Source organism: Triticum aestivum, chromosome 1D (assembly GCF_018294505.1).
Source record: "Triticum aestivum cultivar Chinese Spring chromosome 1D, IWGSC CS RefSeq v2.1, whole genome shotgun sequence".
NCBI classification, from domain to species: Eukaryota; Viridiplantae; Streptophyta; class Magnoliopsida; order Poales; family Poaceae; genus Triticum; species Triticum aestivum.
Window position 1 is genome coordinate 269,902,200 of NC_057796.1, and position 20,847 is coordinate 269,923,046.

At 47.3% G+C, this 20,847-nt stretch overlaps 1 protein-coding gene across 2 annotated transcripts; it reads right to left on the reverse strand.

Moving 5' to 3' along the window:
- Window positions 1–1,138: 1,138 nt before the first annotated feature.
- On the reverse strand, window positions 1,139–4,290 carry LOC123168312 (probable serine/threonine-protein kinase At1g01540). 2 transcript variants are annotated; one of them, XM_044586191.1, is made up of 7 exons: window positions 3,254–4,285; window positions 2,771–2,875; window positions 2,537–2,659; window positions 2,052–2,222; window positions 1,853–1,982; window positions 1,532–1,738; window positions 1,139–1,453 (listed from the first exon to the last, which is right to left on the reverse strand). In XM_044586191.1, exons 1-7 carry the CDS (start codon window positions 4,159–4,161, stop codon window positions 1,376–1,378), a joined length of 1,722 nt encoding a protein of 573 aa, XP_044442126.1. In that variant the 5' UTR covers window positions 4,162–4,285; the 3' UTR covers window positions 1,139–1,375. The 2 variants fall into 2 exon arrangements, with proteins under 2 accessions (XP_044442126.1, XP_044442119.1); XM_044586184.1 differs by having other exon boundaries at window positions 1,853–2,222; window positions 3,254–4,290.
- Between the last annotated feature and the right edge of the window lie 16,557 nt (window positions 4,291–20,847).

A 20,847-nucleotide genomic window follows, 5' to 3' on the forward strand; every position in this document is an offset into this window, starting at 1 on the left:
GGCGCAGAGGTCTACCGGGGCGCAGCCGAGAGGCCGCGAAACGACGCTGCGGGCCGGAGCTGCGGCGGGGAGGCACCGGGGCGGGGTCGGGCGGCCAGGATGCGGGCGGAGCTGGCACGGGGGGAGAGAGAAGCGGAAGGGGAGAGAGAAGGTGAGGACTCTGCGAGGAGAAAGCGACGTGAAGAGAGAATGTGGGGGGAGATGTGGCTGTAGGTGGGCGACATGAGGCAAAAAAGTAGCGCCGGCGTCCCCAGCGGGCCCCTGGGGGGCTGGGTTTGGGGTGGGATCGCCGGGGCTAATTTTACTCAAATCCGGTGAAAAACAAGGCTTTCGGGGTGTGAGTGAAGCGTTTTTTATCGCCGGGGCTAAAAAAGTGGTCTTGTGGGTGTTGAAACGTGAAATTCATGCACCAACAAGTTCCAATTCATAAGCAATGAAGAAGCAGAGTATATGGAAGGATAGTGGCTAAACAGTTCACAGTGACAATTCATGTTGAACGCGTCCTCCGACATTTACGATTCTTCCTACAAAGGGCACTACTGGCAAAGAATAACTTTCCACCCGGCAAGGAAAAGAGATAGAGGTTTGCACTTGGTCTTCTTGGTTAGGATGTAGAGGGGATCTATCAACAATCCCGTCGTTCCAGCCTTTTCCTCTAAATTTGATATACTTCAAAAATGAATCACTCTTTGTGAATGAGAAATGTTCTTTTAGGCGACTTCGAACCCATATTCATATCACTTTCCCATCTATGTTTTTAGGGGGACGGCTGGAGATGCTCTAAGAGATATCTCTTTCGTGCGTCCTGGTTGACCGTCAGATTCAGGCCTGAATCTTCTGAAGATTTTCGACAGCTTCACTATCCCCTGTTCTAGAGGTCGTGTTTGACGTCCATACCTCATCGGACGGCCTTCAATTGAAGGCATCTCTTTCTTCGCCCTGCTTGACACGGGGACCCACTGTCAGAGTGATGCAGTGGCAAGTCCTACCGCACGTACGGGCTGAACTTCTGAAGCGAGTGATGGCCGCTGTGAATGACGGCAACCACGCAAGCTTCGAGCTGGAACGAGGTTCTTTATTGTAGCCGAATCTAACAACTAAAGCAAACATATACTAGACACCAAAGTGACACAGGCAGTACTGGGGAAGCATAGATGCACTTCCGTTATGTCGATCATATAAAGTTGCGAAGTACTCCTCGCACTAATGCTAGCCTTGATTATGCACCGGCTGTTTGATTGAATCATTGCTGTCATGCAAAAAAACACAACCGGAGAAGAAAAGAGGTCCGATCGACTAGCTTGTACAAGAACATTCGATGCGCGAATGCCAAGGAAACACAGCCATTCTTCCGTCCATGTCCATGGCGTTCCCTTCACTCCTCGCGCTCGTAGCTCCCCGACGACGCCGACGCCGACGCGTGGGTCGACAGACCCCGCGCAAGTTGGAGTTCCTGCAAGCATACGGTTGCAAATGAAGAGTTGACAGTGCGAGCTGCAGATCAATGTGGTGTATGGCAACGACGACGTACATCTCTGAACCTGAGGTCGTCCTCGAGCATGTGCACCACGTGCCCCATGGTGGGCCGCTGGGCGGCGTCGGGGTCGACGCACCGGAGCGCGGCGAGGACGGCGCGCTTCAGCACCTTGGACGGCGGCGCCTCCGGCAGCGTCGGGTCCAGCACCTCCTCCACCCTCCTCTCCGCCACCATGCGCTTCAGCCACTCCACCAAGTTCACCTGATTTTTTGTTGTTGTTTGCGTCACGACGGACGCATTATCACGGAAAGTTCAGCTCCACTAGAGAAGTGCGGGTAGAGAAAAAAAAAGAAAACGACGGCGAGGGCAGCTGACCTCCGCGGTGGGCCTGGTGTAGTCCACCGGAGTTCTGCCGGTTATCATCTCCATGACGAGCACCCCGAAGCTGTACACGTCGCTCCTCTCGTTCAGCATCCCGGTCCGCGCGTACTCCGGCGCCACGTACCTGCAACGCGAATTGCTAAGCTGCGGCCAGGTAAATGAACGGTGACATGGAAATTTAGTTGAGACTGACCCGAAGGTCCCCATGACGCGGGTTGTGACGTAGGACGCCTCGGAGCAGAGAAGCTTGGCGAGCCCGAAGTCCGACACCCTGGCGTTCCACTGCCCGTCCAGGAGGATGTTGCTGGATTTGACGTCTCGGTGGACGATCTTGGGCTCTAGCCCTTCGTGGAGGTACGCCAGCCTGAAGTTCAGGTACAAGATGCACATCAGTTCTTGCTAGTGTGCACTGCGCACGCGTCTCAGACTTTCGGTGTTCGACATATGTGCCGTTTAAGCAAGAATATCACTGGCAACGTTGTTTTCAGTATTCAGACGCACCATTCATCAATCATGCCAACTAGCAGCAGTGATGTAGTGCGTCAATAAAATTTGTTGTCTACAGACATGCCGTACTTCTTCTCTACTCCTAATCGGCCATCTTAATTTTAGATTTTTAATCCATGCTTTGTTGAACAATCGCATGTTAGATGATACGAAAGTGAAGAATTACAGTACCCTTTAGCGGTTCCGAGAAGTATGTGCATCCTTGTGTCCCAGTTGAGCTGACTAATTTCACCGTCCTCATGGTGCAGCCACTTGTCCAGGTTACTGTTCTCCATGTACTCGTAGACCAGCATCCTATCCATCCAACCAAAGCAGTGACATGGATCAAATTAAGCAATGTCAACAGAGAGCAGACAGAGATAACTGAAGAAATGTGGCGCAGTTAAGCATTGCATTGCTGATTACCTGCAGGCGCCCTCGCTGCAGTAGCCGAGCAAGCTGACCAGGTTCTTGTGCCGAACCCGCCCGATCGTCGCCACCTCCACCTTGAAATCTTTCTCAGCCTGGCCCCTGAAACCAAGGATGGAGCAGTTGGTGATCGCTGTTTTGAAATTTGAACATCTTTGGTCCCAGAAGGCCGCTGGAGGCAGTTACTGCTGGCCATGGATGCGGAGTACTACTCGTGAACTGAAAATTCAAATCTGATATCTGCCCTGAACCAAGTTGTTGCATTTGAAATAAATCCAGATTTCAAAGCCAACGCCGAACCTAGATCAACAAACGACGTGTGGCTTTCGGATTGCCTCGTAACGAATTCAGAAGGAGACATCATTTCCCGTTTCTAGTGGCAACAAATTCGAATGGTTGAACAATGTGCTGCCTGAAATTCAATTGGAGAAACACGCGACGCGAGACACCGAAACATTCGAGCTCCGGGACGAGGATTACCTGTTGTTGTGCAGATTCTTGATGGCGACGAGGGTGGAGTCTCGTAGCACACCCTTGTAGACCACCCCGTAGCCGCCCTCCCCGAGCACGTTCTGGGCGGCGAACCCGTCGGTGGCCTCCTCCAGCTCCCGACGCGTGTACCGGCGGCCCCAGCCGCGCTGCGACGCGTCGGCCTCCGCGTCGCTGGCGCCGCCGCTCTCGGTGCTCCATCCGCGCGCGCTCCCGGCGACGCTCGTCGCCGTCTCGCCGCTTGTCCGCGCGGACTCGACCGTGATCAGCGGGGCCTTCTGCTCCGCCTTGATCACCTCGATCGGCGGCTGGAACGGTGGCTCGCACGGAGGCGGCGGGTGCCAGCGAACGGGCTCCTCGACGATGTCCTTGTCCGCCATCGCCTGATGCAGGTGGTGCTTCATGGACCTGGACGCGCCCCCGTGGTGCAGGCTCGGGGCGACGCGGGGGCATCGCCGGCGCCGGCGCCGGCACCGGCAGAGGCAGACGGTGAGCACGAGGAGGGCGAGGACGACCGCGGCCGCGCCCGCGGCGACGAGGACCCAGGCGCGGAGGCCGAGCACGGGGGTGCGCTGCGAGAGCCAGGCGCTCAGGAAGCCCACGCTCCACGCGGACGTCTGGTGCTTGTGCTGCTGCTGGCCGTGGAGGTGGCTGCGCTGCGGCGTCGGCGTCGGCGGCCGATGGTGGGGTGGGGCATGGGGATGGGGCACGCGGCGCGGGGGGCTCTTGTTCACGGGCCGCGCCCGTCCGGCGGGCGGCGATAGCTTTCTTGGTGGCGCGGTGGGCGGCGATAGCCTTCTCCGCGGCGCGGCGGGCGGCGAGAGCTTTCTTGGTGGCGCGGTGGGGGCGTCCATGGCTGCAGGCTGCAGGCCGCGGAAGCCGAGCCGTGGAGTATGCATGCAGACGCAGCGGAAGAGAGGAGAGGAGAGGAGAGGAGGCTTGTGTGCTTCCGAGTACGTGTGTGCGCCGTGAGTTGGAATGGGTTGAGAGTCGAGACTCGAGGCTTGAGAACCGAGAAACGAGGCAAGTCGTTGGAGAAGATCACGCGGGGAGCCAACGTTAACTCAAGCTTTTCGGCGCTAATTAACGACCCGTTCACTGCTCCGTACCTCTACGGCCCAAGAAAGCCCACGACCATAACTGCATCCAGTGCACTCATATGGCCCGCTGAACTGGATGCCTTACCTGACGCTCTAACTGTCGCCTTAGCGGCAGGATCGATCGCTTGCTTATCGCCATCCAAACGTCTGTTTGAAATTATAAGACGGAGCCACTGCCCCGACTCATGACTCACGCAGTCACGTGTGCCTTTCCGCCGTCACATAGTTCTCATCTTTCAGACGGTAGGAAGACACTTAGGGTCAGTTTTTTTGGCAATTCTCTCATAATTGACCCCCTCCTCAGTTTTTTTCAGAATTGCAACTTTATCTTTTTTTACAATTCCTAACTAGTTAAGGTCTAATTAGCTAGGAATTGTAAAAAAATTTAAATGGCAATTCTGGAAGAAGCTGGGGAGGGGGTCAATTCTGGAAAAATTGCCCAAAAGAACTGGCTCTTACTTCTGCTACGGGGCCTCCAACCTAATTAACCAGCAAAAGCAAGTTGCTGCAACCTGTACTGCTGCAAGTGCTACTAACCATCTGATGATTGACTGAACGGCCGTGCCATCTTCAATTGCCCTTTTGACAAACCGGGCCTGGTGTAAAAAAAGCAAACCTTCAAGCACCATCGAGTACAAGGGTTAATTAGGGAGCGTTTGGTTGTATTGCCCAGCTTGCCCATAGCTGAGCTAGCCTAGCTAGCTTAGCTCGGTTGGGCTACCTTTGCCTTAGCTGCACGTTTGGTTCAATGCCCTTGCTAGCAACAGCCATCAGCTAGTCGTTTGGTTGTGCTGCGGGCAAGGTAGCTCGTTTTCACAGTATCCAAATACAAGTAGCTTATAACAAGTGCATCATCACTATAATATCATTGAAAAAATATCAGTGAAACAGAGAAATGGCTACAGGCAGATCAAGTTGTAAATAGCCATGAAAAATTCAGCGCAACTTCATGATTGTAAATTTAACACACTCTGTAAACACACTGACACACTCTGTAAACACACTGACTGATAAAGAATTAATCTGACTAACAAGCTTATTTTTCAGGAATGAAAAACTCTCTGACATCATTACATGCTAGCATGAGTCATGGACATTATTTCCCTAGGAGACGATGCTGGAAGACATACAAAATAATCCTAAACTTTTACAGTAAAATGAATCACACGCCAGGAGGAACATGAACGTGTTCAGGAAAGTTATCACGGACCCAGCGCCGCACAAACTCTTGAATAGCAGCCATCGGCCTCCCCTTCAACATGGACGCCACTTGTTCATTGGTGGCCAAAGATGTCTGCAGTGAAAGTCGGACGAATAGAGGATATTCTTCCATGTCATCAATTATTTTGAATAAATTCTCATTCGGGTTGGTCACGTGTGTGAAACGCATAGTATCCGACATATCACGCAGAGACCGCGTCATGTCTTGAACTACACTCTCCTCACACTTCACCCTCTTACCTTTATCACGTTTGCCACCTCTAGAACGCTTCGAAGATGAGCTTTCATTATTGGTGTCGTCAGGAAGACAATCTGAATCATATTGTGTTGCAGGATCAACCTCAATATCAATCGCATTCTTCTCGGTGTCACCAATAAAATCCTTGTCACGAGCATGAACACGGTCATAGGGTGTTTGAAGGACAGTGAACTCTCCGGTAGCATGCTTATCCTGAAATACATATGCAGAAGTAATGAATCAGTTCAGATGCATGCTAAGTAGATAGCTCTGTATGCATGATTCAGTACATAGCAAATTAAGGATTCAGGTGCAGATGCATCATACATGTTCAGTAAAATCAATTCATGTCATGCACTCCTATGAGCTAGTACTCAATTGCAGTCTGGCCAAAAATAAAAATCAAGAGCTGGGTGCCTCCCAACAACAGTATCCTCCCCAACCCCAACGCCAGAGTGGCTTTATACTAGAGTTTCATATCACCTTAGCTGTACCAATCTAATCCCAAACCAGCTCACCCAACAAGAATCCAACCTTGGATAAGACCACGGGGAGTATAGAAAGATAGTACTTAGGATTTGCAGCTTCTAGTAATAATCAATTCCTGAACCAGCTAATCCATTGCCAAGAAAAAAGCACACGCATACACAGCAGAATTCAAGAGAGGAGGCGGACACAGACCTGGGAAAGGCGGGTGGAGGCGGACGCAGACCAGAGCAAGGCCAGATGTGGGCTTTCACTGTCAAATCTGGAGCGCCTTCAGCTATCGTGAAGGGGAACTGGGGCGGATTCGCTTGATTTATCTCTGCAGCTGACGGAGAATACGAAGACCTCGGGGGATATCGTTGGGGATGAGGAAAAATCGGGGGGAAAGTGGAGGAGGAGGTCGAAGTGGAGAACGAAGATGTAGGGATTTGTTGCAGTAGACTTATCCATCCGGAGAGTTTCGCGTAGATCCTTTTCGCGCGTTCCGGCTTTGCCGTCGAGGGCGAGCCGAATCGGCTCTCCCCGCGGAGCGAGGACTTTCTAGCCTAGCCAGGCTAGCTGCCCCCAAAAGCTAGGATATTTTTGCGCTACCAAACGGCAAGCCTAGCCTAGCAAGGCAAAACTGATTTTTGCCAAGGAACCAAACGCACTCTTAGTGGCTGAGCTCGTACTGGAAGGGAGGGCAAGGTAACGGCGTCCTTCCCCTGACGCGCAAACTGCCAATTAGTGTGGCCAACCCCACAAAAAAAAGTGGCCAAGGCATGGAGTCGACCAAGGATGACGCAACCATGTTGTATGAGCCGCAACTGGGGTGCCGGCACGCCGCCATTGCACAAGGCGTTTTTTCCTCTTGTGAGCTGCTCGGTACCACTCTGCCTTTGCATAGCTCCCATGACAAACCAAAATTAGAACGTTCAAAAGACCCATGGCATCAATCGCACCATACTCGGCAATCGTATGTGATGGTTAGGTTCCCGTGTGGCGATCGTGAGGCGTTTCACCCTTAGTGTTGTCACAAGCCGCCACTAGGGTTTTTCCCGTGTGCCCTCGATCTCATCTTGATCTGCCTTTGTTCTCGTGATTCTGTTCCACATCTCTCTCAACTCCGGAAGCCAAATCAAACCACTATAGGCACCTAACCCTAGACTAGGTTTGTTCTTCGTCTCGTGGACACTGGTTTGGAAGGGAAGGATGGAGGGAGACGAAGGGAAGATGCAGAAGATGAATCTGTCGGAGGCGGAAAAGAAGGGAGTGAAGATTGGGTGGAGGAAGGCCATCACTAGTACAACGAGGTGCTATACAAACAATTTTTAACCCTTTCCGCGACGGCATTTGGAACCGTCGCCTAGTGAGTGTGAGAGATAGGGGGGTCCTTTCCACACGACCCAGAAACCGTCGGGTATATGCCCTCATGGCACACACGTTCGGCAAAATGAGGTCGTGTGCGACCGGTGAGCGACCAAATATGGTTATACGTACAGTAGTGCTAAAAAATACAATTATACAGGCGAAATCATGTCCGATCATAAGTACATCCCACACAGTCAGTCCCCGCTAAACATTTCCGTTCGTATATACATCCCACACAGTCGCTCCAAGGAAAACGTTTCTGTTCCAAGTACATCACACACAATTTTCCCCAATAAATCGTTTGTGATAGCGTTTCCATTGCACACGTTATTAATAATTTTATCGTTTGCGTTATTGAATGCATCACACACGGTGCGTAGAAGAAACTGTGTGGCAAAGGCTGTCCATCACACACAGTTTTTATGTGGTAAATGTTCGCGCCAGGTGACCTAACGCAAACAGTTTTCAAGAGGATGTCGTGTGTGATTGTTCATTATTCTAACACGATTTATTCCTAGAAACAGTGTGTGTTATTGAATGCATCACACATGTTGTTTCTCAATAACCGTTTGCAATAGAAAAACTCAATTAGCAGGCTAATTATCTGATTATTAATAATTCATTTATTAATCTAATTGACATTTCATATTAAGCACACAATATATTTTATTTTCATAATTGAAATATACCAGAGTACAACATCATATAGCTTCAGCACTCAGCTACCCCATTACACAACTACACCAGCACCAAGTTTCACATGCAACATCTATAACCTTTCGAAATTAGCATCATAGACGGTACATAGAGAGATGTATCTCATCTGGAAAACTGCTGAAGCAGAAGGCGAATATTGAGCCTTCATTGATGTTGAAGGTCTTTGTAACTTTAGGCCAGTGCCCGTGGATGATTGATCGTCCATCCTTCGTCCTCTTCAGGAGTTGTATGACTATCTTCCTCGCCTCCTGACCATACAGGTGGTTTGAGAGGTAATCATCAGTGAACTGCTTTGGAAAGGCCTGAAAACAATGATGTGCATAAATATCTTCTCTATATTGGAAATAGGGCAAAGGAATAAAAAAGGCAAGGTATAATAGTTAGTACCATCCTGTAGTAAACTGATGTCTTCTTCATTGTGCAGACAAAGATCTTGTTGTTTCTTTATCCTAACAATCTTTCTGAGTTTCTTGACCTGACTGATATTCATGGACAACTCATTTCCCATATGCAAAAAGGGTCGTATAGTGGGTCAAAACCTATGACAGCAAGACCTATATGTGCAAGACCAAATTGTTAAAAACCTAAATATTAGAATGGTTCCTGCAATTGCACAATAATATGCTATTAGACAACGGACCATGCACGTGCTAACCTCGATTGTAAACCTCAGTGCTTCTCATTGTTTCCCCGCAACACATATAAGGTAGTTAGTCGTCAGGTTAAGTAAGGGTTCGCATGCTATCAGTAAAATATGTTGATGAAAAATAAGCACATTACATATTCATCAGATTAATTCAAGTCACATGAAAAACCCATTTATCCAAACCAAGAACGATTAAGAATTAGGAAATATAGCACTTGTATATGTTTCTCATGTATTAAGTGCTGCCAAATTCGATTTATTCCTCACATGCACAACAATACAAAATTTTACCCACGACAATTGGACATCGCATTGCAGAATTGAATCAAGCAGTTAACTAAACACCACAACAAATGAACCAAACATTAACTGAGCACCACATTGCACAATATAACATACTCCTAATAGAAAATCTGATAGTTAACCAAACCAATCATGCTTAACAACTTGGAAATATAGCAATTGTATTTGTTTCTCATGTATTTAGTACAACCAAATTCAATTTATTCCTCACATGGTATACAATAACAGAATGCACCCACAACAATTGAACATCGCATTGCAGAATTGAACCAAACAAAACAGTTAACTAAACACCACAACAAATGAACCAAACGTTAACTGAGCACCATATTGCACAATATAACATACTCCTAATAGAAGATCAGACAGTTAAACAAACCAAGCATGATTAACAACTTGGAAATATAGCAATTGTATTTGTTTCTCATATATTTAGTACAACCAAATTCGATTTATTTATCACATGGTATACAACAACAGAATGCACCAACAACAATTGAACATCGCATTGCAGAATTGAACCAAACAGCCAACCACGTCGCGTCGGCGGTGCGCGAGGCGTCGACGGTGGCCTCGACGGCGTGGTGCTCCTCCAAGATCTGGGGGTCGACACGAATGTCAGCCATCGCGACCTCATCCGCGCGTGCAGCCGCGATTTGCTTCTCCGCTGCCAAATGCTCCTTGAGATCCTGGCTATACTGCGCGCACCATGGCTTAGGGCGGCGCTTATTTGGTGGAGGGGTCGGTGATTTGGGTGGAAGGTGTCGCGCCGGCGGTCGGGGCATGTGGGATGTGGAAGGAGGAGGAGAATGGGGGTCAGGTGTGGATTACCTGCCTGGATAGGCGAGGCCGAGCAGCGTGAAGGAGGGTCGTCGGCGAGGAGGCGGCACTACAAGCAAGGAGTGAAGGTTTCAACTTGGAAAGGAAGGCGGAAACATGGGAAATGTGGCTATTGGTAAGGGGGAGGGGACGGGGAGGTAGATATTTCCGCGGAAGCCGAAAATTTGGAATCGCTTCAGCGAAAAAACTGGCGCGCAAAGTGTCATCGGACACGGTCCCTTATTCAGAACTGTGTACGATATGTGAACATCACGATTCAGATAGCTTAACCCGTGTGTGTGATGAGTTTGAACGTAAAAAATTTTGGTTCGAATTTCCCTGGTTACAGTGGTCATCCACGTCATTGCATAATTTGGGTACACAAAGGAGACTACATCACACCCACACTTCTTAATCGAGCAAGTTCAGCAATTAAACAGAGCTAGCTGACCTGAACATTACTCTAACAAATTAAAGACCGATGCTCTTAATTAAACAAAACAAAGAGTACTACTACGGCTGGTGCTCGTCGATCTCCGCCGCCGCCTCCATGTCCATCTCGCGCCCGACGGTCTCCTGGGGAAGGGGCTCCATGGCATTAATCGCACCATACTCGGGAAGCATCTCGCCATCCGTGTCCGCCATATCTTTGGAATAGGCCGCCACGAGATGGCGTGGGCGGCCGCGATCTGGGCTTTGGCGGGCTCCGTCGTGGCAAGGTATGCCGCGCAGGAACGGACGGCTGCTCGAACTCTCTCGGCGATTGCCAACTCTTCGGTCGTGGGTTGCCGACCGTTGTCCGAGAAGGTTCGTTCGATTTGTGCGGTGACCGCCATGAGCTGGGCGTGGACGGCCTCGACATGGTCGTGGGAGGCCTCCATCATGGCTAAGGCCGCCGCTGCGGAACGGACAACTATTGTGCCGCTCTCGCCAGTTGCTATAATGTTGCCGCCGCCGCGTGAGAAGCAACAGCGGCCGTTTGGGCTGCCTTGGCCGCCCGGACGCAGATTGCGGTCGCCCTCACGAAGCTTGTTAGCACGCGCCTGGCAGCTGCGGTCGCGCTCTCGCCAAAGTGGGCCGCCGAAGTTGCCCTCACGACACGGGTCCACGTCCCCATCTTTCACCGGTGACGATTGAACAATGAAATGATATTTGAGGAGCGGGCTAGTGTGCTTGACACTTCGACGGTGCTCCAAGATATTTTGTGCTGCATCTCACACGGTTGGTGATAATAAACTGTGTGCGATCTACTTGATTTTTCGTCTTGATTTGAATTACGTAATGGGGTCACAACTGCAAAGGATGGTGTTTGAATTGCTAGAACTTTTATCTGCAATGAACATGCAACTATAGGTGTGTCGTCAAAAAAACTGGAATTATTCAGGGTTCGTTTGGACGTTTTTATAAATTAACTTTGTTTTGTAGGCATTTCAGGTGCATAATTCAAATTTGAACTACATGCACATGCTCCAGTGCATATAAACAGGTTGAAAAATCAAATCTGTGTCCTTGGTTGCATGCTTAGGTCCCAACGACTGTTCATCCACGAGCTCCTGTTCATCCAGCCTCCACCGCGCGCTCCTCCACCGGCTACTGTTCAACCATCCCTCTCCACGTGGTCCTGTTCAACCACCCCTCCACGGACTACTATTCATCCAGCCCTCCACCGACTACTGTTCAACCAGCCCTCCACCGGCTACTGTTCATCCAGCCCTCCACGGGGTCCTGTTCATCCATCCCTCCACGGGGTCCTGTTCATCCACCGGCTCGATCGATCGGGGTACTGTTCATCCAGCGGCAACGGCCTCTACTACACGGGTTCCTGTTCATCCAACCCCCCACCGGGAACTGTTCATCCAAACCCCCCAACAACGCTCACTGTTCATCCAGAGGCAGCATCGACCGGCTTCAGTTAGCAGCAGTAGCGAAGGAATCACTCGAGTTCAGTTAACAACAAGGGATCGATCGCTCGGGTTCAGTAACGTAGCTAGTGCAATCACTCGGGTTCAGTTAGAGCCCAACGCCTCACACACAAGCGCGTACGTACGAGAGAAACGCGCATCGCTCGGCCCCGACCACCCACCATAACCGGGAACTCCCCCGATATTTTCCTCGCCCTCGCTTCTACCACGGTTTTTTCCGTCATGGACGGCCCAAAGAATGTCATGCAGTTGCGTCTCCGGCCCGCCCAGGACGAAAAGCCAATTTTCTGTCATGATTTTTTGTCATAGAAGTAGGATCCCACCACATCTATGATGATACCGGGTTTTGTCACAATTATCATCATAGAAGTGTCATAAGTATGGCAGAAAAAAATTGTTCAGCCCAAAATGTCACAGATGTGTCTTTTTTTTTTAGTGTTGTGGCACTGCCGTTTAGGTCATATTGGTGTAAAGCGCATCAAGAAACTCCATGTAGATGGGCTTTTGGAGTCACTTGATTATGAATCATTTTATACTTGCGAACCATGCCTCATGGGCAAGATGACTAAAACTCCGTTCTCCGGAACAATGGAGCAAGCCAATGACTTATTGGAAATAATTGATACGTCTCCAACGTATCTATAATTTTTGATTGTTCCATGCTATTATATTATCTGTTTTGGATGTTTTATATGCATTAATATGCTATTTTATATGATTTTTTGGACTAACCTATTAACCTAGAGCTCAGTGCCAGTTTCTGTTTTTTTCCTTGTTTTAGAGTTTCGCAAGAAAGGAATACCAAACAGAGTCCAAACGGAATAAAACTTCCGCGATGATTTTTCTTGGACCAGAAGACACCCAGGAGACTTGGAGTGCAAGTCAGAAGAGCCATGAGGCGGCCACAAGGGTGGAGGGCGCGCCCCCCAACCTTGTGGGCCTCTAGTTGACCTCCTAACCTAGATCTTCCTCCTATATATACTCTTATAACCCAAAAAAATCCAGAGGAGCCACGAGACCACTTCTCCACCGCCGCAACCTTCTGTACGCGTGAGATCCCATCTTGGGGCCTTTTCCGGCATCCAGCCGGAGGGGGATTCGATCACGGAGAGCTTCTACATCAACACCATTGCCTCTCCGATGAAGTGTGAGTAGTTTAACTTAGACCTATGGGTACATAGCTAGTAGCTAGATGGCTTCTTCTCTCTCTTTGATTCTCAATACAAAGTTCTCTTCGATGTTCTTGGAGATCTATTCGATGTAATACTCTTTTGCGGTGTGTTTGCCGAGATCCGACGAATTGTGGATTTATGATCAGCTTATTTATGAATATTATTTGAATCTCCTCTGAATTCTTATATGCATGATTTGATATCTTTGCAAGTCTCTTTGAACTATCGATTTGGTTTGTCCAACTAGATTGGTTTTTCTTGCAATGGGAGAAGTGCTTAGCTTTGGGTTCAATATTGCGGCGTCCTTTCCCAGTGACAGCAGGGGCAGCAAGGCACGTATTGTATTGTTGCCATCGAGGATAAAAAGATGGGGTTTTCATCATATTGCTTGAGTTAATTCCTCTACATCATGTCATCTTGCTTAAAGCGTTACTCCGTTCTTTATGAACTTAATACTCTAGATGCATGCTAGATAGCGGTCAATGTGTGGAGTAATAGTAGTAAATGCAAAATCGTTTCGGTCTACTTGACACGGACGTGATGCCTATATTCATGATCATTGCCTTAGATATCGTCATAACTTTGCGCTTTCCTATCAATTGCTCGGCAGTAATTTTTTCACCCATCGTAGTAATTTCTCTCTTGAGAGAAGCCTCTAGTGAAACCTATGGCCCCCGGGTCTATTTTACATCATATTAGTTTCCCGTCAACTTGCCAATTTCTGTCGCCGTTCCCTTATTTTGCAATCTTTACTTTCCGTTCCATAAACCAAAAATACCAAAAACATTACTTTACCGTTTATCCATCTCTATCAGATCTCACGTTGCAAATAACCGTGAAGGGACTAACAACCCCTTTATCGCGTTGGGTGCAAGGTTGGTGTTTGTTTGTGTAGGTATTTGGTGGCTTGCGTGTTGTCTCCTACTGGATTGATACCTTGGTTCTCAAAACCGAGGGAAATACTTACGCTACTTTGCTGCATCACCCTTTCCTATTCAAGGGAAAAACCAATGCAAGCTCAAGAGGTAGCAAGAAGGATTTCTGGCGCCGTTGCCGGGGAGATCTACGCCAAGCCAATACATACCAAGTACACATCATAAACTCTCATCCCTCACATTAAATTATTCGTCATTCACCTCTCATTTTCCTCTCCTCCACTTCTAAAACGATTTTCGAAAAGATTTGCCTTTTCTTTGCCCTTCTTCCGTTCGTCTTTTCGTTTGCCTTCATGTCTTATTTGGCTCGTTTGCTTGTTTGGTTAGAATAATTGTGTATTTATTGCAAATCCGAGAACCTAAGATCTATGGTTCCTCATCTGCTTGCCAATCTTTTTAAGATATCCAATTATGATGAACCAATTGTCAGTGAGTTTTGTGCACTAGATTATCTTTATGAAGTTTTGCTTGAAATTCGTGAATCTGAAAATTGTGATGAAGTACTTTATGAAGTGATTCACGATAGATCTTTGAATAAAAAGCATGACTGTAATAATGTTTTTATAAATTATATTAATATCAATTATGCTAATAATATGCAAAACCCTAAGCTTGGGGATGCTAGTTTTGCTATGTCCACTACTTGTTGCAATGATCACGATTGGGGTGATTCTTCTTATGATCTTGAAAATTTATTTAAGCCCCGTGATGAATATGAGATTGATAATAAGGTTTGCAATAATATTGAAAGTGGGTTTGAAAGATTGTCAACTTTGGATCCCACATATTTGGATAATGTTCAATCTTATGAAGTTTTTGATAAAAGTGGGTTCAGAGAGGTCGTGGCTTTATTTTATAATAATCCCACTATTTTGGAAGAGTGTCAACTTTGCATGCATGTGGTTCATAAAGAGAACATTTTATGTGATAGTTATATTGTTGAGTTTGAATACGATCCCACATGTAATTATTATGAGAGAGGAAAATATGGTTGTAGAAATCTTCATGTTACAAAATTACCTCTTATTATGTTGAGATTGCTATCGTCTCTTTCTTCTTCCTTGCATATGCTAGTTTTTGCTTGTCTTCATAATTTGTTTACCTATAAGATGCCTATGCATAGGAAGTATGTTAGACTTGGATGTGTTTTTCACATGTTTTATGATGCTCTCTTTGTGCTTCAATTCTTGTCTTTCATGTGAGCATTATCGAAATTCCAATGCCTAGCTAAAAGGCTTTAAAGAAAAGCGCTTGCTGGGAGACAACCCAATACTTTTATTTCCTGTTTTTCAATAAATTTTTCATCTAGCCTCTGGTTAGATGTGGTTTTGTGTTTTAATTAGTGTCTGTGCCAAGTAAGACCTTTGGGATAGCTTACGGTAATAGTTGATTTGATCTTGCTGAAAAAATAGAAACTTTGCGCTCAGTCCCAGAATTATTTAAAATCACAGAAGCGTGATAAAATCCTGAATTTTCTACAGTAGATTTATATACAAATTGCCTAGGACGTCCTAATTTTTCAGGAATTCTTGGATTACAAAAGTATGCGAACTATTCCGATTGCTACAGGCTGTTCTGTTTTTGACAGATTCTGTTTTTCGCGTGTTGTTTGCTTATTTTGATGCATCTATGGCTAGTATCGGGGGGGTAAGAACCATGGAAAATTTGGAATACAATAGATATTACACTAATATAAATAAAATGAGTTCACAACAGTACCAAAAGTGGTGATTTATTTTCTTATACTAATGGAGCTTACGAGATTTTTTGTTGAGTTTTGTGTTGTGAAGATTTCAAGTTTTGGGTAAGGATTTGATGGACTATGGAATAAGGAGTGGAAAGAGCCTAAGCTTGGGGATTCCCAAGGCACCCCAAGGTAATATTCAAGGATGTCAAAAGCCTAAGCTTGGGGATGCCTCGGGAAGGCATCCCCTCTTTCGTCTTCGTCTATTGGTAACTTTACTTGAGGATATATTTTTATTCACCACATGATATGTGTTTTGCTTGGAGTGTCTTGTATGATTTGAGTCTTTGCTTTTTAGTTTGCCACAATCATCCTTGCTGTACACACCTCTTGGGAGAGACACCATGAATCGTGATTTATTAGAATACTCTATGTGCTTCACTTATATATTTTGAGCTAGGCAAATTTGCTCTAGTGCTTCACTTATATCTTTTTAGAGCACGGCGGTTGTTTTATTTTATAGAAATTGATGAACTCTCGTACTTCACTTATATTATTTTGAGAGTCTCTAAACATCATGGTAATTTTCTTTGGTTATAAAATTAGTCCTAATATGATAGGCATCCAAGAGGGATATAGTAAAAACTTTCATATAAAGTGCATTGAATACTATGAGAAGTTTGATTCCTTATGATTGTTTTGAGACATGAGGATGGTGATATTAGAGTCATGCTAGTAAGTAGTTGTGAATTTGATAAATACTTGTGTTAAGGTTTGTGAGTCCTGTAGCATGCACGTATGGTGAACTGTTATGTAACGAAGTTGGAGCATGAGATGTTTTTTGATTGTCTTCCTTATGAGTGGCGGTCGGGGTTGAGCGATGGTCTTTTCCTACCAATCTATCCCCCTAGGAGCATGCACGTAGTACTTTGTTTCAATGACTAATAGATTTTTGCAATAAGTATGTGAGTTCTTTATGACTAATGTTGAGTCCACGGATTATACGCACTCTCACCTTTCCACCATTGCTAGCCTCTCTAGTACCACATGACTTTCGCAGGTACCATAAACCCACCACATATCGTTCCTCAAAACAGCCACCATACCTACCTATCATGGCATTTCCATAGCCATTCCGAGATATATTGCCATGCAACTTTCCACCGTTCCGTTTATTATGACACGCTCCATCATTGTCATATTGCTTTGCATGATCATGTAGTTGACATCGTATTTGTGGCAAAGCCACCGTCCATCATTTTTTATACATGTCGCTCTTGATTCATTGCACATCCCGGTACACCGCCGGAGGCATTCACATAAAGTCATATTTTTGTTCTAGTATCGAGTTGTAATTCTTGAGTTGTAAGTAAATAGAAGTGTGATGATTTTCATTATTAGAGCATTGTTCCATGTGAGGGGGAAAAAGAGAAAGGCCAAAAAAAGAGAAGGCCCAAAAAAAGAGAAAAGAAAAAAAGAGAGAAAAAAGGAAATAGAAAAAAGATGAGAGAAAAAGAGAGAAGGGACAATGTTGCTATGATCTTCATGATAGAAAGTCTCCTATGATATCACTTTCATATGCTAGTGGGAATTTTTCATTATAGAACTTGGCTTGATATTCCAACGATGGGCTTCCTCAAAACGCCCTAGGTCTTCATGAGAAAGCAAGTTGGATGCACACCCACTTAGTTTTCATTTTTGAGCTTTCATAAACTTATAGCTCTAGTGCATCCGTTGCATGGCAATCCCTACTCACTCACATTGATATCTATTAAGGGGCATCTCCATAGCCCGTTGATATGCCTAGTTGATGTGAGACTATCTCCTTCTTTTTTGTCTTCTCCACAACCACCGTCTATTCCACCTATAGTGCTATGTCCATGGCTCACGCTCATGTATTGCGTGAAAGTTGAAAAGGTTTGAGAACGTCAAAAGTATGAAACAATTGCTTGGCTTGTCATCGGGGTTGTGCATGATTTGACTATTTTGTGTGATGAAGATGGAGCATAGCCAGACTATATGATTTTGTAGGGATAAGCTTTCTTTGGCCATGTTATTTTGAGAATACATAATTATTTTGTTAGTATGCTTGAAGTATTACTGTTTTCATGTCAATATAAACTTTTGTTTTGAATCTTACGGATCTGAACATTCATGCCACAATAAAGAGAATTACATGGATAAATATGTTAGGTAGCATTCCACATCAAAAATTCGGTTTTTATCACTTACCTACTCGAGGACGAGCAGGAATTAAGTTTGGGGATGCTTGATACGTCTCCAACGTATCTATAATTTTTGATTGTTCCATGCTATTATATTATCTGTTTTGGATGTTTTATATGCATTAATATGCTATTTTATATGATTTTTGGGACTAACCTATTAACCTAGAGCCCAGTGCCAATTTCTGTTTTTTTCCTTGTTTTAGAATTTCACAGAAAAGGAATACCAAACGGAGTCCAAACGGAATAAAACTTTCGCAATGATTTTTCTTGGACCAGAAGACACCCAGGAGACTTGGAGTGCAAGTCAGACGAGCCACGAGGCGGCCACAAGGGTGGAGGGCGCGCCCAGGGGGTAGGGCGCGCCCCCCAACCTTGTGGGCCCCTCGTTGACCTCCTGACCTAGATCTTCCTCCTATATATACTCTTATACCCCCAAAACATCCAGGGGAGCCATGTAACCACTTTTCCACCGCCGCAACCATCTGTACCCGTGAGATCCCATCTTGGGGCCTTTTCCGGCATCCTGCCGGAGGGGGATTCGATCACGGAGGGCTTCTACATCAACACCATTGCCTCTCCGATGAAGCGTGAGTAGTTTACCTCAGACCTATGGGTCCATAGCTAGTAGCTAGATGGCTTCTTCTCTCTCTTTGATTCTCAATACAAAGTTCTCCTCGATGTTCTTGGAGATCTATTCGATGTAATACTCTTTTGCGGTGTGTTTGCCGAGATCCGATGAATTGTGGATTTATGATCATTTTGTCTATGAATATTATTTGAATCTCCTCTGAAGTCTTATATGCATGATTTGATATCTTTGCAAGTCTCTTCGAACTATCAATTTGGTTTGGCCAACTAGATTGGTTTTTCTTGCAATGGGAGAAGTGCTTAGCTTTGGGTTCAATCTTGCGGTGTCCTTTCCCAGCGATAGCAGGGGCAGCAAGGTGTCGGATCACGGGTTCCGGCAAAACCCTTAAGGTTCGAACTCTGGGGTGCGCGCGAAGTTCTTTCCCTACCGATCCACGCCCTAGCTTGCTAAGATCTCGCGGACGAACTCAACGAACTCACAACACAAGAGACACAAGATTTATACTGGCTCGGGCCACTGTTGTGGTGTAATACCCTACTCCAGTGTGGTGGTGGTGGATTGCCTCTTGGGCTGATGATGAACAATACAAAGGGGGAAGAACACCTCCTGAGGATAAGGTGTTCTTGTGCTTGGCGAACTTGTGTGGGTGAGGATTACTCAAGATGAGATCGAGCTGCCTCCGAATGAGTTATCTCCTACGGTGGTGGCTAGTTCTACTTATATAGGCCCTGGTCCTCTTCCCGCGGGAAGGGAGCCAACAACGGCCAATTTGAAGGGGGACAACTAGTACAGCTTATCCTGACAAAAGCGGTCTTCGCCTGCAAAAGGCTCTGGTGGTGACGCTGCCTTGGGCTCCATGGTGACCTCCGTCTTGCCGTCCTGCTGGTCTTGGTCTCGTTGCACCGATATGGAAACCTTTGCTTGATGCCTCGGTACTCTGCGCCTGCGCTCGCTTCCCTAGCACCAAAGGGGAAACAAGGACACTGCGCGTGCTGGCCTGATCTTGATCGTCATGGCTCACGTCACGAGAACCTCGTGAGCTTTGCCTTGCCTTGATCTCTCCGCCCCTCGCGAGCCTGCTTGGCGAGGCCGCTCCTGAGGAGGTCTTGTGTTGTCCGCCTTGAGAGGCTTGGCCCCTCGCAAGGGTCTTGAAAACCTTGTTGATGATGGTGGGCCGTACATGCCTGCTAGCAAAGCCACACCGTGGGCCGCAGGCAGGCAAGTCTGGGGACCCCCGTTCCCAGAACGCCGATAGTAGCCACCGGGCCCAAGGCACGCTTGGCTTTGCTTCAAGGCGAAGCCATAGGTCAAGCGCGGAGCGCCGCGGGCCCCAATAGCCTGCGGCCTTGGTCGACGCGTGGCGGTTGATTGGACATGGGCGTCTCCGCTTCCCCACGCTGCCTCGGCAACTGCCCGACTTGACAAAAAGGCTGGCGTGGGCGTGTAGATAGGATTCTCCTAAGTTCTCGTCTTTGGTTCCCTGTGAGGAATCAAGAAATACCCCGTGGGGGCGTGTAAAGGGTCTGTAATGTCTTTTGTTGATATTATCCTTGTTATGAAGATTTGCGAATGCCTGCCCTGTTTACGCTCGGTCTCCCCTTTCCAACCTCGGGAAGGCTCGTTGCTCTATGCTGACAGGTCCCGGTCCCCAGGCAAGCTGCAGCCGTCGCTGGTATGCCAGGTCGCGTGCCGTGGTCAAGGCGAGGAGGTGAGCGGCTCGAGGTCCAGTAAGAGCCCCTGAGGCATGATGCTCAGGAGGTCCCCTTTAGCGCTCAAGCAGTCATGGTAAGGTAAGAAAGGGAGGCGACATTGCCGCAACATGACTACGGCGAGCGTGACCCTTAGGCTCCAACGATTAGCCAATCTGAGCGCGAGACTTATCTTGGCGGTTTGGGGTCGATTCCTTGCGATGCGCTGTGTTAATGCGTAGCTAGGCCAGGCCCATGCGAGCCTCCCCCTCTTCTCCACGCTCTCCTTTATGCTCTACGTCCTCGGGTACCGGCCCTCGAGCGAGCTCAGCCGCAGCTGGTATGCCCGGTCGCGTGCCGTGGTCAAGGCCAGGGGGTGAGGGCTGGAGAGCCAATAGGAGCTCCTGAGTCGCGATGCTCAGGAGCCCTCCTTTTAACATGCAAGCGGATTGCATGGGAGAAGAGGGAGCTCGTGGTGCCCCTTGCT